Source organism: Gossypium arboreum, chromosome 8 (assembly GCF_025698485.1).
Source record: "Gossypium arboreum isolate Shixiya-1 chromosome 8, ASM2569848v2, whole genome shotgun sequence".
NCBI lineage: Eukaryota > Viridiplantae > Streptophyta > Magnoliopsida > Malvales > Malvaceae > Gossypium > Gossypium arboreum.
The window spans coordinates 138,963,714-138,985,828 of record NC_069077.1 but is presented as its reverse complement, the minus strand read 5'-3'; the positions used below and the strand labels follow the sequence as shown (position 1 = coordinate 138,985,828).

The 22,115-nt window shown below is 30.5% G+C and overlaps 2 protein-coding genes and 1 long non-coding RNA gene across 5 annotated transcripts; 2 read left to right on the top strand and 1 right to left on the bottom strand.

Annotated features, from left to right (window-relative positions):
• Positions 1 to 4,250: 4,250 nt before the first annotated feature.
• On the top strand, positions 4,251 to 5,665 carry LOC128279437 (uncharacterized). Its single transcript, XR_008269611.1, has 2 exons — positions 4,251 to 4,351; positions 4,814 to 5,665. It is a non-coding gene; the product is annotated as an uncharacterized LOC128279437 (long non-coding RNA).
• Positions 5,666 to 7,170: 1,505 nt separating this feature from the next.
• Positions 7,171 to 11,374, bottom strand: LOC108470236 (probable WRKY transcription factor 2). 3 transcript variants are annotated; one of them, XM_017771519.2, is made up of 6 exons: positions 10,820 to 11,374; positions 9,589 to 10,179; positions 9,202 to 9,384; positions 8,250 to 9,103; positions 8,012 to 8,170; positions 7,171 to 7,906 (listed from the first exon to the last, which is right to left on the bottom strand). In XM_017771519.2, exons 2-6 carry the CDS (start codon positions 10,009 to 10,011, stop codon positions 7,348 to 7,350), a joined length of 2,178 nt encoding a protein of 725 aa, XP_017627008.1. In that variant the 5' UTR covers positions 10,012 to 10,179; positions 10,820 to 11,374; the 3' UTR covers positions 7,171 to 7,347. The 3 variants fall into 3 exon arrangements, with proteins under 3 accessions (XP_017627008.1, XP_052874170.1, XP_017627009.1); XM_053018210.1 differs by having other exon boundaries at positions 7,171 to 7,933; positions 10,820 to 11,353; XM_017771520.2 differs by having other exon boundaries at positions 9,589 to 10,073; positions 10,820 to 11,349.
• Positions 11,375 to 19,307: 7,933 nt separating this feature from the next.
• Positions 19,308 to 21,603, top strand: LOC108467497 (putative 4-hydroxy-4-methyl-2-oxoglutarate aldolase 3). The gene is made up of 2 exons (XM_017768128.2): positions 19,308 to 19,566; positions 20,919 to 21,603. The coding sequence occupies exon 2, from the start codon at positions 20,929 to 20,931 to the stop codon at positions 21,427 to 21,429; it is 501 nt and encodes a 166-aa protein (XP_017623617.1). The 5' UTR covers positions 19,308 to 19,566; positions 20,919 to 20,928; the 3' UTR covers positions 21,430 to 21,603.
• Positions 21,604 to 22,115: the final 512 nt, after the last annotated feature.

Genomic DNA, 22,115 nt, shown 5'->3' with positions numbered 1-22,115 from the left:
TCAACTTACAATGGATGATTTACAAGTGAGGGGAAGGCTCTCTATATATAGTTGAGCTCCCCTAAAACCGACGGTCAAGATACATTTACATCGACGGATGAGATTAGATTATCCCTTAATTTTGGGAATTTACAATTTACAATATATGATTCCCACTTACTAAAAATAGCCTATGTTGTCATATCTTCATTATTGGGCCAACCAGGCTTCAATCTAGTAGGCTTCTCCAACAGTTCTTGGAATCGGGCCAGTTCTTATGAGCTAAATGATCCCCATCTAATCGATCGACCTCTATGGGGCGCATCTTGTGCCATGGTCACGGGCTTTGTACTTTGGCCCGTGACACAAGGAGGCGTTATGGTAAGGAGGAAGATCTGACATAAGCCATCATTGTCGGGCAACCTGAGATGACTAAATTAGAGTATTTTGAAGAGGAGTTCTGAGGAACCCCTATTGTAATATATAACAGTTGGGGGTAGGACTATTGAGTGATAAAATGGATTGTTCATTGTATGACATATTGTGCACATTCATGAAAAGTTTTTGTTAATCTTAAATTGATATTCACTTGGGTAAAATAGGTTTAATATTCAAAATTAATTTGTAAAAAGACCGAGCCACCTCAGTAGCAAATGTGATCTCTCCGACTCAAGTCTACTGTCTAGGCCAGGTTAGAGAGGTTACACTCGAGACATGGCCTGCCAACAGCTATATAACAGCTACATTTCATCCTTGTCTCGAGACATCTTGCTAGGTCTCAAAACATGATGTGCAGGGACAATTTTTAAGCCCGAAATTAATGCTGGCTAGATTTCATCCCAAACGACCATAAATGTCCACAAACTTGTTCCTTGGTATAAATACACTTCAAGACTCAAGAGAGAGATATCCAAGCATTAAGATCAAGAGAAAAATATTCAAATATTTATTATTTCATTTCTCTTGTGAATATTCTCTAGGAGCTTAATGTCAAATCTTTTATCATTTACATATATTTGTTTTGAGAGATTAATTTTTGTAAGCACACACCTTGTAAAGGTCTCTTTGTTTTTGTAAATTGGGATGGTTTTAGTTGAGCCACAAAAACTAGGAGGGGTTTTTATTAAGCCATAAAAACTAAGGGTAATGTTATATCTTAGCCTTGTGAAAAATATAGGGATTGTAAAGATTATACATTTTCCTTAAAAGGTAATAATTCAAGTATGGTGAATTGGTAAATTCTTGGTTGAGGTACACCAAGGTAGTGGAGGTAGGTAATTGGGGCCGAACCATTATTAATCGATTTGTCCAAGCTATTCTTAGCATATCATGCTTTTTATCGTCATTCGATGCTACATTTAAAATTACATACTAACATTTAATAACATGTGTTCATGCATTTACTCTCATCAATTTCACATATACAATTAGTTAGAGCAAGCTAACAAAAGTTTTACATATATGGTATCTTCATGAGAACTAACCGACCTAGTTCGATTACACATATATACAAGTTCATAAGTAGGGTTCGCACTTAGTGGTTCACACATTTTAAGGTTCTCATGCTAACAAATAAAGGGTCCGCATAATAAAACACATGGGTTCTCATATTATTACTAGGGCTAGCATAAATATATTAAGAGTTCGCCTAATAAATCCTATATGTTTTAACACATGGGTTCGCAATCAGGGTTTGCATGCAAGGGTTTGCATACTATAGGGGTTCACACAAAGGGGCTCTCACAAAGGGGGGTCACACATAGGAGCTTGCATTAAGGGCTCGCCTATAAGGTTTCACATGCAAGGGGTTCACCTATAGGTGTTCGCATACAAGGGTTTTACATGCATGAGGTCACCTATTTGAGGGTTCGCATAAGCTATAACTTACATGGGGTTCGCATAAGTATTAGGCTCACATGTATATAGTGTTCACATATTTTATCATGTAGGGTTCCCATAATAAACAAGTATGTTTCGCATAACTAAACAACTTGTTTTGCATAACTAAACATGTACAGTCTGCATATTATACAGGGTTTGCTCGTCTTATGTATCTCTCATATGCCTAGGGTTCGCATATCCTATGCAACTCGTATACTATCCAAGGTTCATATACAGATTCGTATGCATGGATTACATACATGCAATAATTTACATAAGAAATATTACTTTACACTAATTACTACAATTAAAAGTACAATGTTTGAAAATTAATAATTAAATATTAAATACGTAAAATTACATGCAATGCATGTGACACTAAAAGCTAGCGTATATATATAAAAGCACAAATTTAGAAAAACTTTTGAACCAACGAGAATACCCTTTATTTTCTACCATATTACTAAATTGACATTTTAAAATATTTATAATGTAATTTAAAAATATTACTTATAACCCTATTTAAAAATAAGTTGTGATAATTTTATTGACTCTAGAATAGAGTTATAATTTGAATAAAACTCTAAACATACTCACTATCGAAAAGACGAAATAACTAATTAACTAAGGTTAAAATATTGTTTTAAAAGTTCGAATTATTTTTATTTTTATAAACAAACTTTAACATAATAAGCAAAAGTTATAACTTAAATAGAAGTCTAAGTATTATGATAATAATAATGAGAGAGGTTTTTTTTAAATATCTTTCGTATTTATCATGAATCATTATTACAATTGATGTATGTTGTTTTACTTTTTAAAATTTAATTTTACAACTTATTTTCTAATATAATTCTAATTTTCTATATTATTTTTAAATTTCTATTTATAGAATATTATTTATTTTAATTTATAAAAATAAATGTGATTATTCACCTGCAATGTAGGTGAGAAAGAAATTTAGAGTTTGAAAATTTTTTGAATTGACGGTCATATCTGTTATTGTTAATTATATTACTAAATTGATATTAGAATAATAATTTATTAATATTATTAAGTGATAATAATAAAATTAATATTAATTAATATTATGGTATATTAATGCAAAATTAATTAATGTGATTGTATCTTTTAAAAATTCTACTTAAAAATAACATAATATATTATTAATTAATAAATTTATAAAATCATTGAATATAATTGGATAAATTTAAAATATATAAATATAAAATTTTAATTAAATAAATAAAAATTATGTATAAATATGATGTTATTTTAAATATGTTAATTAATAACGTTAAAATTAATTTTTATAATAAATAAAAATTAAGGTGTGAGATTATCGTTATATATATAAGATAATATTAATATATTAGTATAAATTTATTTATTTATTTATTCTTAATTTATATATCAAAGTTGAAAAGAAAATAAATATTTTATAATTAAATTAGATAATATTTTTTATAAATAATAATTACATTTAATTAAATCAGTTCAATTCAACACAAATCTTGACTCGACAAAGAATATAACTTAAATCTATCTGAGAAATTAAAATAAAGAAAATTGATCAATTAAAATTAGTATTTTGTATTATATATACTTCTCATACTTTTAAATATATAAATAATATAATATAATATAAAATAATTATAATTATAATTATAATTATAATTAATTTATTAATAATGTTTTCATTATCAATGTAATAGTTATTATCACTCAATTAGACTTTGGATCCATGTTAAATTACACTTATTAATTTAAATTAATTATCAATTAATTAGTATTATAGTTATATACCAATTAAAACTAATATTTAATTAGTATTATAAATATATGCATTAGCAAGACATTTTCATTCAAAATAACATCTAAAAATTCTTGGGAAAATAATATTTTTAACATTATTTAATAGGTTTTATTTTCATCATAAAAAGTATGATTTTCGTTATTATTTGTGTAACAACCCGATTTTCGTCAGTGTCGAAAAAGTTAGATTTGAAACCGAATTTATTTAACCAAGTTGTCCATCGATTTTTATTGAACAGTTGCAAAGTAAGTACGAAATTGAAAATAGAAATATTAATAATTAAATTAGAAATAAAATTATTTAATAATTAATTAAATAGAATTAATTAGTAATTAAATTGTTGAGGAAGCATGAAATGAAGGAATAATTAGATAGGGACCTAAGTGGAAATTCGTCTTGGCCTTAAGTGGTAATTAAACCACTATTAGATATATACTTGATGGATGAGTCCGTTTTCATCCATGGATTCCACTAAGTGAAATGAAATCATAGCCGTTAAAATTTTATTAACTAAGGTTTTATTTAATTTAATAAAACTATGTATATATAAAAATGGGTGAGAGATGAAAATTTTAGTCATTCTCGTCATCTTTTCCCTTCACAGAAATACAAAGAAGAAAGGAAAAAAATTGTGGTTTTCTTCTTCCATGGCCATTTATCATCTAAGGAAAATAGGTAAGTTTTCAAGTAATTTTTTGTTAAATTTTTAGGCTAAATGCTAGATTTTCATTGCCCATTAAGTAGATTTTTCAATTAAGATAGACAAGTTAACTTGCCATTGTTGAAGCTTCAGAAAATTTAGGTTTTGAGAGTTGACTTCATGCATGTGTGATGTTGGGCTGATCCATGGTTGAATCACGTTAGTAATATAATGGAAATTGTTAAATCATTAGGGACCCATTTGTAAGAAAGAAAAGCTTTAGAAATAGATGTTATAAATTGATAATTCGAGGTTCCTTGAGAATGAATACGAAATCGGGTTATGGTTCGATAGACTAAATATCGAGATATCAAGATACGAGCATTTCGGATATAAAGATTTAAAAGGGACTTATTTGTAAAGTATGTAACTATGCTTAGCTTTGGTTATGTTTTAGTGAATCTAATACTATTTCGTAAATGAATAATTCAATGTAGTTGAGAGAAGGTCGGATTTTCGAGGGTTAAAGGCGAGAATGTTCGTCGAATCTGTTTGTGCTAGCATAATTTGATTTTCTTACATATAAATTTTAAGTAATTAGCTTTTTCAAATATAAATCATAGATAATAGAATGAGTATTGAAATATCATGAATATATATGCATGAGTATATATTCTATGTTATAATGAAAAACTATGGAAAGTTAGACAATAATATGAATGTTTGATGTAAATGTATTATAATGCATGAATGACATGTGAAAGAATGAAAATGTAATAGAAGTAATATGAAAGGTTATGTAATGATTAGTATTATGTGAACTATTGCTTGGTAATATTGTAAATGCCCTATTAAACGATCTCCGATAGAGTCGTTTATAGTTGGCATGTCATAGGATTAGTTATATGGCGATTTCTTTGGTTTATACTAATGAGGTGCGGAGCTCATATTACTTTGGACGTACCGATGAAGTGCGGAGAACACATTACTTCGGTTTATACCGTTGAGGCGTGAAACGCATATTACTTTGGACATACCAATGATGCATTAGGTGCAATTTATATTGGTTTGATGATGAGATGATCTATGTACCCGTCTTGAGTCAATGTTCAGTTGATAAGGGTTGTAAACTATTTTACATGATTGATTATTTTAATTGATATGGGAAAAATGAATAAATCATGTTGATTTGGTGAATTGAATGTAATGAATAATAGCATGTGAATGACCATGCGGATTGAGTGCGATGAGCCTTGAGGGCCAATAATGTTATGAAACTAGTTAAGCTACTCGATTTGGTGTAACTGAGATATGGATATTGATTTGAAAATGTCAAAAGTTATAAATAATATTGACATAGTATGGATGTTATGATTTGTTTCAATGTAGATTCTAACTCTGATAATGCAAAAAATTCAAAAAAGTTGTTAAAATTCAATAAATTTAAAAAAAATTGTAAAAATTAATATATATATTTAATTCAAAAATAAAGTATGTAAACTGCTATACAAGTATCGTTATAATTTTAATAGTTCAATCAATGTTTTCATAAGAAAAAAAGAAAAACTAAATTTATTATTTAAAAAAAAGATAAAATTATTTTAATATGGATTAATATATAAATTATTTTGTACTATTCTTTTACCAGCAAATTATAGAGTTTAATATGGAGAATACCATGGATTATAGAGTTCTTTTTTTGGTTCAATAGAATATAGAATTTAGTACGTGATATAGCAATAGTCCTTAACATTGCTTGAGTGTTGGCATATTGGCTTCTACTGTATGTAGTAGCAGAGGCAAGCATTGTCTACATTGTTGGCCTTGTTAACCTAGTTGATTTGTCTGCCACTATTATACACCTTCCCACACAATTATATGTACATACATATATATATATATACACTCCTATATAAAGTTATAAAGTTGAGAGAGAAAACTGAAAAGGATATGGAGTTGAGAGAGAGGTAGAAGCAAGAGTTCCCCAAAGCTATAAAGTTTTGGGGAGTATATAAGGGGAACATTTATATGTACTCTTATTGGTAGGTAAAAATATTATAATCTCATCATTTTTGAAGGGACTAAACAATTTTTTTTTTTCATTTTGAGATTAATAAAATTTTATCAAATATTAATTTATAATTTCACCACTAATGAAAGACTGAATTACAACTTTTCCATTTTAGGGGTCTAGGATCTTACATGTCCCTTTAAATTTACCTTTGACATAATGTAGTTATAGGATATGTTAATGATAAGCGAGAACAATCATATCAAAATAGTAGAGCTTGGCGTAAACTTGATTCTAGGTGGGGCATGAAGGTTCCTCGGCAAGGTTTCCTTATTTGGTGGAGGTGGATTCTTAACCTATGTGTAACAAACATAAACAGCAACAAAAAGACCACAAACATAACAGTAACCACAACAACTTACTGACTTAAATGGGACCAATCCTACACCTCTAATACCATGAAAGATAGCAGTGAAAGTATGGAAGTCCACACTCTTGACAGTCTTTGCTAGGGGCATGGAAAATATTTTATTACATGCTAAGGTGACCATTCAGTATATGAAGACTCACTTTCTCTAAAGTAGAAAGACTACAATTGAAGGTTGTTGTCTCCTATCTAATTAGAGTTCATAGATTACCATTTGAATATATATATATATATTATGAGTACATTGATAACCTCTATGTCCAGAACAAGTCTATAGTTCCAATTGTCCAAATATATTTGGCAAGTTGGTAGCCAACAAAGAAATCAAGTTCCAACAACTACAGTTTGCAGTTGCAGTTACAGTTCCACTTCTGGTAATACGTTATCATATGATGTAGGTGGCAAATAGACGTAAATGGAGGAAAAATAGTACTGCATTTCATAATAATTTCAACTTATGTTCTCAAGTCATCAAAAATCAAGAGAATATAATATGGAAGAAAAGAATGAGCACTGATGAAATGCTCATTTCTATATTGAAAACATAAATGCTTTCTATTTCTTCTCAGAACTGAATAAAAAAGAAGGAAATTTTACATCTGTGGTCCAAGGGGCAGCCTACTCATTAGTTGCTGGTATACTGATGTGTTGTTGGATAGATCCAAACCCGGGTCAGACATCGGTTCCATCTTTGCTTCTCCTTTTGGCAACCTGAAACCCATTTCGTTACCCTGGCGTTGGTGAGGCATGTATGGATGAAGAGGCAGAACCGGCATCTTCGGTTGTCCAGGGCCTAATCCAGCCATTGCCAAATTTGCTAGGCCTGGTTGATTCATTCCAAAGGAGAAGCCGGGTGAAGGCCCCAGTTGTTGCCTTCCAGGCAGGGTAAATGGACCGAATGATGTCGGTCTAACCATGCTGTTGTGAAGTTGTGATGGCTCTGACCTGTGGGCATGGGTTTGGACAGAAGAAGAAGTGAGGGCGGTTGCTGTGTTCGAAGTAGCAGAATTGACATGACTGCTATTACGAGCAGCTGGAACATCATGATTATGCTTTCCTTCATAAGTAGTAATTACTGATTTAAGGTCATGTGATGCCCTCTCCACATGCTTCCTCACGGTGCAGCCAGCACTTGTGCATTTGTAGTAACTCCTGCATTGAAACAATAGCAAACGAGCTCTGCATTATATCAGCAGTCGAGAGCAGTAAACTGAAAGAGGATATACAAGATAAAACAATGACAGAAGGAAAAAAAACCTTGGATTTGGATTTCCTTTCACTACTTTCTGGCCATACTTGCGCCACCGATATCCATCATCTAGGATATCTACCTCACTGGTTGTCTGGACCACAACCCTAGGTTCACGAATAGCTCGTGTGGCTCCACTCATTTCTGTTGTATAGGCTTCGATTTTCCTGGCATAAATAAAACACGAAAACATTCACATAGTGATCTCAATAATAATATTATTCAAACATTTTATCAGATGTAAACCTTCTCTTTGATTCAGATTCATCTCCTTCACCGTCGTAACCTAACGAGACACTGCCATGTGTCCCCCGATCATCTTCATCTTCATCATTAGAGAATGTAGATGAGGCATCCACTGCATCACCTGATTCAATGTGAGTACCATTTGGGGTCGGTGCAGTGCCGTTCTCTGGACATATAGTTGCAGAAGATGTCATCTCGATGTTTTCATGCGTCCAGTCATGAGTAGCAGCAACTGTTCCCTTCTGTGCAGTTGCCCAAACAGGCTCACCATCTGTACCATTTTGAAGGCCAGTTTGTTCGGGGAGTTCAAGTTGCATGTCAATTAATGGGTTAGATGATCCAATGGATGATCGACGGTTAGGGGGAGGCTTGGGATGGTTGTGAGCTCCCTTGTATATTATTTCCGTTATGTGACCTTCATGAGAACGTTCGACTTTCTTCTTAACCTGACAAGTTGGATGTGTGCATTTATAATAACTACGAGGATATTCACTTCCTTTAACTTGTTTTTGCCCATATTTCCTCCAATTATATCCATCCTCAGATGGCGCACCACCAGCCATGCAATCTCCACTGACTCTTTGATCTCCTTCTTCATCCTGGGGCTCATCAAGAGGCAATGAATGTTCAACACTCCCACCAACGGGATCAAAGACCCTTTGGTCTGCAGAGTTGTTACTCCCCGTATCTTTTTCAGTTGATGACCTCAAGAAATCTGCCTGAAGGCTAAGCATGTTGCTGTTTTGTTGTTGCAGTTTCCTCGGGTCTACGCTTCGAGATGCCTGAGAATTCTCGGACTGAACTGAAACTTCAATGTTAGAAAAAGACCGCTGAGGAAGACTGGCTGGAGTAACCTGCAGTTTAAAGGAAAATGGGTTACGAACAAATGCGAATACCATTGTGCATTTCCGAAGAAAGACCTTTTTATTCATTAAATCTTTTTCTCTCATACTTTACTCATCGCACCAAGGAGAAAAGAGGAATTCGATTCTGCAATGGGCTTGAAGGCAAATGATGATGCATTGATGTCTTCAAAATAGTTATCCTCACTTTTATCACGAGACTCTGGGATACAGCTCCTATCATTAACATTAGGAATGAATGAGAACTTTCCAGTAGTCGGGGATGGCTGTGCCTGCAGTGATACAACGAGAAATTCATATGCAACATAAATCCAATAAATATCAAAAGATTGATTTTAGGATTGCAAATGCCTTCAGTGGAGTATGGACATCATGGACCCGGGTGACCACAACAGTTGTTTGTTGATACCATCGATACTTCGTTCCAAAAAGCAGAATTATGATGGTACTAAAACTTTCAAGTTAAGCAAACTTACCAACGAATTCGAAACAAAAACCGGAGATTCCAGCAGTGTTGTAGGGCTGAGACCAGGAGGTATTGTCAAGTAAGGAGAACGAATCTCGGGGTTAAGCGAAGTATCAGTAGACCTGATGTTTTCAGTATTCAACCTCGGAGCATTAAAACCAGCTCTGGCTGCCATCCTTTCCAACAAACCAGCCCGTGTACTTGATTTTTGCTCAAAAGTCGATTCATTTGACGGTTCACAACCTTGGTTAACATCCATTTTATCACTATTCTCTCCCAGAAAGAGTCCCTCACTTTTATTTTCAAGAGGAGCTTTAGACACTTGTTTTGAACCACTGTCATCACCTAACATAGCTGTGAAAAAGGTCCTTGGACTCTGAGTAGGAGGAATCCAATCTCCGATAATAGAAACGTTATCATCGATACCGGCCATGATAAATTCCAACCCCCTTGGCTCAAATATCGGTTCGTTTCAAAATGCAGATGGTTGAATTCCTGAAAGAAGAACAACAAAAAACACAAATATATGCTGAAGTCACAACAGGAAAAATCGCAGTTTTGGTCCCGAAATCCGATAGCAGAGATGTAATAAGTCCTTGAACTGAAAGTGAAATTATGTGAAAAATTAGAATCTTCAAACTTCAGTTTAACCAAGGCAATTCCCACTTTATAAGCATACTGTAAAAGACACTTATTTCCATGGCAAATAAAATAAAATAAAAGAGAAATAATGAAACAAGAAGATGAAGGTAAAAAAAAAAGTGAAAAGCTTTACATTCACTCCTCAGCTTCACCAAAATGAATAAGGAATACATATATCATGAAAAGGAAATCCATAGATTAAAAAACTAGAAATGATTCCATTTTTGTTCATGTTATTACCCTTTTTCTGCTTTTGTTTTTTAACATAAGAACCCTAAATTAACCAAACAAAAAAAAAGTAAACAAAATATTCCAAATTTGATGAACATATCTTAAAGGAAAAGTAATCAAAATTGTTGCCCAACAAGATCTAATGATAAGGAATTTGAATCATTGCTGGGTTAAGCTAATAAAAAAATCCAAAAACAGCATAAAATACTTGTAAGATTTGAAAGGAAAAAAAAAAAAAAGGGATCATAAAACAATTTCAAACACCAGAATTTGGCTTCAAAATTTGCAATAAACACATAACATAATGGCATTATTTCAACAAATAAATGAAGAAATAAATTGAAAAGGAAAAAAGAACAAATGATTACCTGCTTGATTAAACAACCATGATGAGAGCAGGAAGAAGATAAAAACCCAAATCTTCTCTCTTCATTACAAATGGAAATTAAAAGCATCCAACTTTCTTCATCATAGTTGGAAAAAAAAATTATAAAAAAAAATTCTTTTTGTTGTTGAAATTTTGTTGGGTTAGTCTAAAAATGATATGATATATGATTTAATGATGATGTTCCTTTTTTTTTTCCTTCTATGGAGAAAACTACAAGAGAAACAGATGCATTTACAGTATCTGTAACAATAAAATAATGATATATATTTATTCTTAATAAATAATGTGAATTTTAAATTAAAATTAAAACAAAAAAAAAAGGAGAGAAGAAGAAGATGAAGAAAGAGGGAGAAAAAAGAGATGGTATTGCAATGGTGGTGGACCCTCTCTATGAATGGAATCTTTGAAGAATGAAAAGAAATAGAAATTAATTAATTATTAATTAATGCAAAGAGCATAATAATAATAATAAAAGGAAAAAAGTTAGACAGCTTAGTTTTTTATTTTATTTTTACATTTTTGTTTTAATTAGTTTGTAATAATTCTTGTTTTTGGTTTTTTTTTTTTTTTTATTCTTGTTTTCGGAGTGGGGTAAAGGGGGTATGGGATTTTTCAGCTTTGGAACAGAATAGAAAATGACTAAAATGGGCCCAGCTCCGGTGATTGGGGAAGCTCAGCCAGCCAGCTAGCCGGTTAGCCAGCCACGGAGGATAGCTAAAGCCGGCAAGAGAGGATGATATGGATTATGCTGTGTTGTTTGTTGCCTTAATTAGAGAGTAATTTGTTTTTTAATTAAATTAATTTTATATTTATTTCTAAATCCAATAAATAAATAAATAAAACCCTGGCTGGCATTAAAATTATTATTTTAATTAATAATGATGTGCCTAACACCTGTTGCCTATAGCCTTGCAAAGTGAAGATGTTATAACCGCTTCTTTAGTGTTTCCACTTGGCAGGTGCCCCCTTAATCGTTGCCTTTTGCAAATAAAACCAAAATATATATAATATAAAAATTAAATTAAATTATTTTCTTTTTACAAAAAAATAAAAAGGACAATTGGATATGGATTGACAGGTAGGGCGTCGGAGCTCCCAAGGTTAATTTAATTTAATTTAATTACAGTAAATTAATAAATAATAATAATGGGTTAGTTTCACAACATGTCTCCTAATTATTACACTATTTTAAATTAATTCACAAATTTCATAAATTTTCATTAAATCAAGGGCGGTGTTGAGAGTATTGTAAGGGTGAGCATTCTACCGAGTCAAGTCGAATCAAATCAAAAAATTTCGAGTAAGTCGAGTTGACGAATCCTATTTTAGCAACCGAACTCAATTTAATTTTTTTTTCGAATCAAATCAAATCAAGACGAGTCGAGTTAACGAATCCTATTATTCATATTCAATGTTGTATTTATACGGACTGATTGTTTAACCAATAGATGAAGTACAAGATTATTTAACTACATAAACAATATAAAAGTTTTACCTTTTGACTTAATGGGTAAACATTTATCAAAACGACGTAATTTTGCATTTCTTTTATTCGGATTTTCAGATAACTCGAATTGTATAATTCATATTCGAGTTGAACTGAAATATTCAATTTTTTGTTCAAGTTGATCCGAATAACTCGAACTATTTAATTCATAATTTAAATTTTTTATCGAGTTTTTCAAATCGAATCGGTTCAGACATTCGATGCTCTCTACAATGGAAAATCATATTTTTTCACCTTTTAAATTTTATGAATTTTTAAATTAGTACATGATAAATTACATTTTAACTTTTTAAAAATGATAAATTTTTTATTTAGTCCATTAAAAATTAAATGATAACATGTGCCTTGTTTATTTATTTTTAAGATTTTTAAATATATTTTGAAAGTATACATGTTATTATATTTTCATAGGTAATGAATCAAATAATAGTTCATATTTGTTGATTGAGCCTTAGCTCGATTGGTATGGACATTGTTGTCAATGTAGGAGAATGTAGGTTCGAGTGTGCTAAATCACATTATCCTCTTATTTATGAGTTGGGGAGGGGCTATAGGTAGTTCCAAGCATTATGTTAAGAAGAGCAGATATGATCGAACATATAATAAAATTATTCAAAATAATAATAATAATAGTCCATATTTAAAACACAATAATCATATTATGTTTATACTTATCACATGGAAAAGTTGGGATCAGGGGTGGTGTTAGGGAGGCAGAGAGAGCCTTGATCCCTTTAAAATGAAAAATATCACTTTTAGCCCTTTAAAATTTATAACATTTTAATTTAGTAAATGAAATATTTGCACTTTAGCCTTGAGAATATTAAAAAATTATAAATATATAAACTATTAAAATAGTGAGATTGCATTTTAACTATCATAAAAATATACAACTTAATTCCAATCTCTCTAGAAAAACATTCGCTTCGCTCTTAGTTCAGTTCAACGTGTTTTTATTTTAAAAACGATTCTCTTAAATTTCAATGACATTATTATTTTTAATTATACTCCATCAAATTCAAGTTACCTATATAATAAAATAAACATATTTTTTAAAATATATTCCATGTGATATCTAAAGGAATATTTAATGCATGAGTTGAATTTAAACTAATAAATTGATTTAATTGATACTATACTCATACTTTAATTTTAATAAAATTTATCCAAATAAAGAAAAAAAGATGAAAAAGGGATTTTATTTAAAAAACTATAAACATGTGGGTTTCATTTAAAATATTTTTTAAAAGTTATATGCCCTTACATGAAACAAATTGAATTAAGATAATGACTGGTTGATGATGAATTTGGTGTTGTTATCTCTATTAATGATAATAATTTAATGTATTGCATGCTATGATACCATATTATATTATATTTTAGTCATTTATATTTAAAATGTTACGTTTTAGTCATTTACGTTAACGTGTTGTAATATTTTAATCACTGAAACATTAATTACCGTTAACAGTGTAAAGATAAGCTGACGTGACACGTTAAATCAACATTTCAAACAAAAAATTTTAGGTTAAATTATACAATTGATCCCCAATTTTTTTTTTTCGTTTTAAAAACTTAATTATGAGATTTGAATTATGCAATATAAATTTTAAACATTTAATTTTACTGTTTTAGCGAAATTCTCATTTAATTTTTATATCAATTTTTAATAAATATATTTCTTACATAAACTTTTCATTTACTTTTTAAGTGCACTATTATCCTGTTAATTAATAATTCTTTTATCAATCGAACCATAGATAAAGTGTATAAGATTTGTATTTAAGTTTTTGGCTTACATGTGTTATGAGTTTAATCTTTGAACAACTCTACATTTATCTCAGTTTCGATCATAAAGTGATGGGCGAAAGTACTAGAACTCAGATTGTATTTTATTTCATCTATTCAAAAATAATGGGCAATTTAGTTCTTGTACGTTGGATAAAGAGAAAATTGATCATTTTTATTAAAAAATTCATCATTTTGTATAGTTAAAAACTAACCTGGCTGATAGGATAACCAGATAATGACATTTTGTGTACCACTTATATCACATACTGGGGTACAATGATTATTTTCTTAATAATAAAAATGAATGAAAATTTTAACAGAATGAATGATCAGTTTACTCTTTGATTTAATATACAATGATTAATTTAACTACTTTTTAAGTAGAGAAACCAAAATGTTATCTAACTCTTAATATAAGAGCTTCCATAATACTTTTAACTAAAACGACACCGATTGAGTCTTAGCTTGACTAGCATGGGCATTATTGCCAATGCAAGAGAATGCAGGTTCGAGTATGCTAGAGCGTATTATCCTCTTATTTATAGATTGGGAAGAGGCTATAAATAGTTTTAGGCATCGTGTCAAAAGAGTAAATATAATTAGAACACATAATGAGATTGTTCAAAACAAATTGTGAGTAATAAAATGGAGTATAAAAGTTATATATTATAAATTATCGTAAACAGTAAAATTATATTATTTATAAGAAGTGCGGTGAAAATTATTGGACAGTTTTAAAAAAAATTATATTATAAATGTTATATATTATAAATTTACTAATAAAGTCTTGATATAAATGAGGTTTTGCTAATAACTTATCTTACTCAAGTCTAAAACTTTGATTCAATTCATTTAAAGTTTAAAATTGATTTAAATATAAAAAAATCGAAGATTCAAACCTGTAACTAAAAATGATTCGAATAAAAATGTATCTCTTGGTTTAATATTGAATTTTTTTCATTTACTGTCTCTATTCACTCGTGTCTATTAATTTTTCAACAAATCTCTTCATTCATTTTCTCTCCTCTATAAAAAGCCAAGTTACGATATTTCAAAATATATCATAAAAAAACTATAAATATAAAAAATTCAATCTAAATTCATTTCTCCTAGTAATAGAGAAAGGCAAGATCGTCTTCGATTGATCATTGTTGTTGTGCTACTACTGTGATCGTTTGTTGTTGTATCCTGTGAGACAGACGTCCAATGTTACTCAAAGCATCGGGAGAGGATGAATCTGTCTTAAGGAAACTGTTTATACAGGCATCAACAAAATTCTTCTTCTAATTTTTAACTTTGTTCGATTACAAGTATTCTGTTGCGTTATTGCTACTGCATTGTATTGCATTATTATTGTTACTGACATATTAATACTAGTATACGACATCAGATTTTCTTCTAGGTTTCAATCAAGGTAAAGCTAGAAAATTTGTTTGGGGACTAAAATTAAGTTGTATATATTTTACTATAAAAAAAATACAATTTTACCATTTTAATAGCCTATGTTTTATAAATTTAAAGGATTAAATCAATATTTTATCATTTTGATTTAAAATTTATAAATTATAAAAAGGTCTAAATGGAATATTTTTTATTTTAGGAGGTCGAGGCCTCTGCAACTAATGTTCAATTTGGTACCTGATTTTCTCTAATTTGATTCTTGAATTTTTTTTACCCTGGTTAAATACCTAAGTTTAACTTCGATGTTCAATTTGGTATTTGATTTTTTTGTCCCAATTAAGTAATATTTTTATAAAAGCAAACACATTAAACATTCATCGAGTCATATAATACTATTTAATTTAAGTATCAAATTAAATATTAAAATTAAACTCATGTACTAAATAAATAAATACGATATTAAGCATTAAATCAGAATTATATGTGAATTACCAATCTAACCCCAACCGAAAAGAAAGGCCAAAAATGGGTCAAAAACACAAAGTTTGACCAAGTTTGTCTTTTGTCTCTTTTTTCCAACTATCTTTAACCTTCTATGTTGGTGTTTCCGAGGTTTCCTTATTAACAGACCAAAACCCATGCATTGTCAGAAATGAATAAAGAAATAAAGAAGAAAAGACTTACATTCAAATCTCATTTATGTTATATTACTGACCGATTGACTGACCCATACCAATTAAGACCAAAGAATCGTATCAATCATCACATGAAAATAAATATTCCTGCTAATCATTTCATTTTCCAATATTAATATTAATATTAATGATTGGTGCATGTAACGAAAGTTGATTTTTGCCTAACTTTTACTTTTCCTTCCTTTGGTCATCATATCACAGAAAATAAATCGCCTGCCAAACCCAAACTTCATTTCCTACATGTTTTATGGAAGCTTGTATCCTTACTTTAGATCCTAGATATAATGTAATTGAGAAGATGCATTCTTTTCTTTTTTCTTTTTTCTTTTTTCTTTTTCTTTTTTTTTTATTAAATAGAAGGTTCTAAAATTGTTTTAGTGTGAGTTTGGATGAGCGGTGTGTTTACTTGAGTTTAGTGTAAAAACAGCGATGGCGGTGAGATTAGATACTGTAGCATGAGACAAAAAGTAAGCTAAACGTACCACACCACCGCCCCAAACTCACCCTTAATAGGTTGGTGACAGAGTTGTCTATGGGTCGGGTCACTTGATCATGCTTAAAGATTCGTTTGAAAAATAGGAGAGTTTGAGTATATAGGCTTGAAATATGGGTTTGAATAAAAAATTAGGCCCATTTTTTAAACGGGTTGGGTCTCAGGTAAGCTTTTTTTTTTTGCCCGACCCAGATGCATGGTTTTTTAAAATTTGTTGGGAAATATTTGTTTTAATGTTTTCAATGTATTTGATATATTATATTTTTTAAATTTGTTTTATATAATAAAATATATGTTTTTAAATTAATATAGGTTGAGCCCAAGTTTAACATCTATAATCTGAGTCGAGTGGGAAAAATTTAGGTCTATTTTTTGGGCCAGACTGAGCCCGAGCCCATCAATTGGGATTAAATTTTTGTTAGGGCCCAGACCGGCCTATGGGCAACTCTAGTTGGTGAAAGGTAAAAGTGCCATAGAGTTATTTGTATTAAAAGTTAAATTACGTATATTTTGTTCTATTTATTAAAAGATGGGTAAATTAATTACTGTATTGTCAAAAAATTCATCTATTTGTATTGTTAAAAACTAGCATGGTTGATGGAATAATCAGATAGTGACACGTGGTATGCCACATGTACCTCATGTTGATGTACAATATCTAATTTTTAACAAAATAGTCAATTTGCTATTTGATCTAACGTACAATGACTAATTTCTCAAATTTTTTAATAGAGAAGACAAAATGCAATTCGATTCTTAATATAAGAGCATCCATGATACTTTTATGAATAATCAATTTGGCATTGATTTTGTCTTTAAGAAGTGCTTCTGAAAAGCAATGGTGACAATAGGGGTTGGCAAGGCCTCACCCGTCCTAAAATGAGAAATATCATTTTTGATACTTTAAAATTTATGAAAATTTAAGTTAGTACATGATAAAATTACACTTTAACTCCCAAAATGTTAAAAATTTCATTTCATTGAAATTGAAGATTTTCAACATTTAATATTTTAAATATCTTTGATAATCATTTTAATTTTTATTTAATATAAAATTTTAAAAAAAGGTTGAATAAGATAAATAGACAAGTAGCTACTTATCTCTTAACGTAAAAAATATTAGGTTTATTTTATTTTATTGAAAAATTGAAATAATTTTTGTTTAAAAATTTAAATTATTATATTTATTTTTCATCCAAAACTATCCAAAATAATATTAATAATATTAAAATTAAAATAAATAATCTTTTAAAAAACAATATTTACTTTAAGCAAACAACATAATTATATTCAATACTTATATTTACTAATTTATCAAATAATTTCTTTTAATATAAATTCAACACTTACAAAGTTTAACAGTAAAAATTTAGTACTTAATTTTTCAACACTTAAAATTTTAAATTATCAAACATACCATTGATTTTTTAATTAAAAAATAAATTATTAAATTGATAAAACTATATTTTTAACTCTCATAAAAATATACAATTTAATTTCAGCTTATGAAAATTTGTTTATCTTTGCTCTTGTTGAGAAGTTCTGTCCCAAAAAAAGTGTTGCGAAAAAGGTATGATTAATCTTTAAGTATTTGACATTGCAGCTAGAATTTACACTAAAAAATTAAAATTTTTATTTTAGACATAATATTAGAAATGAAAAAGAAATAAATTAATTTAATAATATTTAAATAATTTAATATAATTATACATGACCTGGTGCAGATGGTAAATTTCTCCTTACGCTCTTGAAAAATTGTAAAAAATTTAAATTATGCCCTCCAAATAATAAATGGTTTCAACATTCATACAAACGTAGGGTAAGGGGCGGAGCTAAGGTATTAGACTTGGGCTTTGGCCCTTCTAGGTTAATGGCACAATTGCAATCCTAGTCCCTTTCAAATAGTAACAATTCAATTTAATATGTTTTAACTTATTTTATTAAAGGGATAAGTATCAAAATTACATATGAACTTTGGTTCAATATGCAATATCATACATGAACTTTGATTTTGAGCAATTTATACATGAAATAATAATTTAATATAATTTTTGCCAATTACTAACATAATTATTGATATAACACCTTGAGTGATTATTTTGTAAATTTTAATAATTGGAGTTACCAAAATTTTTTACTAATAATTGAGTGACCACTAGTATAGTTTACCCAAATTTTATTTAAATCATTTTAATACAATTTTAAAAATATTTTCTTTTAGTTTATATCTTAATCCATCGTTATACAATTCATAGCTTTCTACTAAGAGTCCCTTTGGATGGGTGTTTACCCCCAGTGCGATACGTTTAGCTTTTATTATTATTATTCAGATTATAGCATAGCTAAAATATCTAATCTCACTACCATCACTATTTTTATACTAATTGCAAATAAACGCACCACCTATTTAAAGTGTCCTAAATTTTCATGTAGAAAATCATAATTCATTAATTCAACCAATTAGGCATAAAATCTTGATGGATCGGATCTGACCATCTGAATTCAAGTCCATCCGACTGATTTTAGGCATATCGGCCCAAAAGATAATTAGGGCCGGAAGTTAAGAGCCGAATACGGTCGGCCGTGACAGTTGCGTGGGGACACACGTTGTCAACAAAACTACCAGCAGGCACGGATAACTAGGACCTTATCATCTTCCCCTTTACCCGTCGCCTTCGGCTTCGCGATCCTTTTGTCTGTTTTCTTTAGTTTTCTCTTTTTGAGGTTCTCATGGTCTGTACAAGTATACTGTTATCTATATACAGATCAAAGACCCAATCGATTTGAAGATCAGCTGCTTCGAAATTCAGATAATTGTTTGTGCAGCTGAGATTGATACAGTAAGTTCATTTGATTCTCTGATCTGCTGGTTGAATTTTGGTGACTTACCGTTTAGAAGTGTTACTTTATGGTTTTGCAGCTTCATTACCATATATATATATGCATATATTTATTCTCTCTGTACATAGAATTTAAGTTTCTCAGTAAAGCTGATCATTCTTTATACACAATTTGAAACATTATCCATTGGAAGTTTATTAATGAAAAAGAAAACAAGAGATGGTGATTACATTTAATGGAAGTAATGGAAACAAAAAAGCTTTTAATCCTGCTGAAGGGAGGTCGACTCCCTCTTCAGGTCAAGATTTTGTTTCCCGAATTTGTATAGTGCTCGAGTGATTGAGGCGGCAAGTTCATTTGAGCCGGAGCTCCTCATCGAGACGAACTACGCACGATCACCTTTCAATGAGATGTGAGCATCCGCATTTCGGAGGTTTGAACTCATGCCCTACCATCGGCAAATGTTCACGTTTTCTATAGTAGGTGAGACGCTCCCGATTTGTGAGCCACATTTCTTTAGTGTTTTCTGGCTCTCGTTAAAGTCGAGAGAGAAAATCTTGATCTGTGAGATATTTCGAAGATTTCTCTCGAAGGTATCGGTTGGGATTCGTGATTGTTGTTTCAAGGTTCAAACCTACATCCCCTTGAAATGCAATGTGTTATTATTATAGGCAACACTTGTTGGTTGGTAGTGTTTTTATTTTTGTTAAGACCGAGGTTTCATTATTGAAACACATGAGATCTTGATAATATATGTAAGTATATATATATATATATATACACACATTATTTCATTCACTTGTAACTGTATTTTGCTTGAAGATTGTCTTTGTGGCTTGATTTTTGCTAAATATGCACCGATAATGTTGATCCTGGACGTTGCAAATAGTTAGATCTAGGAGAATCTAGAAACTAATTAGGACTTAAACCCTTCAATTGATTTTTTTCAGTTATCATCGCTTATTTCTTTGCAACATTTTGATATTGGATGAAAACATCGAAATGTTTATTGTCGAAGTTAACTAAGTCATTGGTTTAGTGGCAAAAGATCTCCGTTGGTTGAAACTAGATCCTGGAATCGTCACGACATATGACCGCCTGTTTTATTATTGATGCTTTGAAAACAAAATGCTTTAACATCTGGAGTACTTAAGTGGGGTGCATTAGGGGGGAATTATCGGAGGAGCGACTGTTAAGTTTTGAGACAGTTATTCGGTAATATGCTCTATGAATGCATGGCAAAGAGTTCAAAGGATATGCTGTACTGTATGTGATTTACTTAAAGTAGTTCTTTATGATCCATCTTTGCCTGCTTGTTTTAGCCTACAAATGAACTGAATATGCCCTGCAGGAAAACATATATGGCTGCCTTTGCAACTGCCGAGGCCTGCGATTCAAACACAGCGCTTTTGGCAAGCGGTGAACTGCGTGCTCTAGAACCGATTTTCAAGATATACGGGCAACGTCGTTCATTCTCAGGACCCATTGTAACACTCAAGGTGTTTGAGGACAATGTCCTGGTGAGGCAGCTTCTTGAAACCCGAGGTGAAGGAAGAGTTCTAGTCATAGATGGTGGGGGAAGCAAAAGGTGTGCTTTGGTCGGAGGAAACTTGGCGCAGTCGGCTCAAAACATGGGTTGGTCTGGTATTGTAGTGAATGGGTGCATTCGAGATGTGGATGAGATTAATGCATGTGATATCGGCGTCCGAGCATTGGGATCTAATCCCTTGAAATCAAATAAAAAGGCAATTGGTGAAAAGCATGCCCCGATCAGCATTGCCGGAACCTTAATCCGTGATGGCGAATGGTTGTATGCCGATAGTGACGGCATTCTTATCTCGAAAATGGAACTATCTATCTAAAGCAGTAGTCCTTACCTTTCCGAGCCAATAAGGGGACCGATTAAGTTCTCAGTAACCGGATCGATATCATCCCAATTGTGAGTTCTTTAGTTGGATATTGATTATGAACATGATGATATTTCTTGTTTTTTAACATTTTTCACTTTGGTACACAATTATAGTCATATTGTTGAATGTAGAGACCATCAAAAAAAAAAAAATTGTAGAGACAATGCGGTTTATTAAGCAAATAATCAAGCCATGATTTCAAAATTCTAAAGCATTTAAAACCTTGGAGGACTAAACTTATAAATTTACAAAAAAATACCCTTGAAAATTATCTTCAAAAACACGAAGGGTCAAATGCTGCAATTAAAACGTTATCTTCGAAAACCCTTTCGTTTCTATTTTGTCGTGAGATCGAACAAGGATGGATTTTTTAATAATATATATATTTTTACCTTTGTTTTTTTTATGGCAGAAAAATCTTCTATTTTTAAAAATGTGAAATATGCATTAAATTTGACTTATTGATATAATTATTATTAACAAAAAATCATATTTAAAACTTGATTTAAAATAGGGACTCATTTTAAATATAATTAAAAAGTTTTTAAAATTCAAAAATTATCTCAGAATTTAAAGTTTTATATATGTAATATGCTCCGGTAACATGAAAATGAAGTATATAGTAATATTTGATTCTA

What these genes read in the sequence shown, in the direction of transcription:
- LOC108470236 (XM_053018210.1), bottom strand. Translation starts at nt 10,011, where the DNA reads ATGGCCGGTATCGATGATAACGTTTCTATTATCGGAGATTGGATTCCT. An exon ending in GAATCTGAATCAAAGAGAAG is followed by an intron (nt 8,171 to 8,249) that starts GTTTACATCTGA and finishes TATTTATGCCAG; the next exon opens with GAAAATCGAAGCCTATACAA. An exon ending in AAAGGAAATCCAAATCCAAG is followed by an intron (nt 7,934 to 8,011) that starts GTTTTTTTTCCT and finishes GATATAATGCAG; the next exon opens with AGCTCGTTTGCTATTGTTTC.
- LOC108467497 (XM_017768128.2), top strand. Translation starts at nt 20,929, where the DNA reads ATGGCTGCCTTTGCAACTGCCGAGGCCTGCGATTCAAACACAGCGCTT.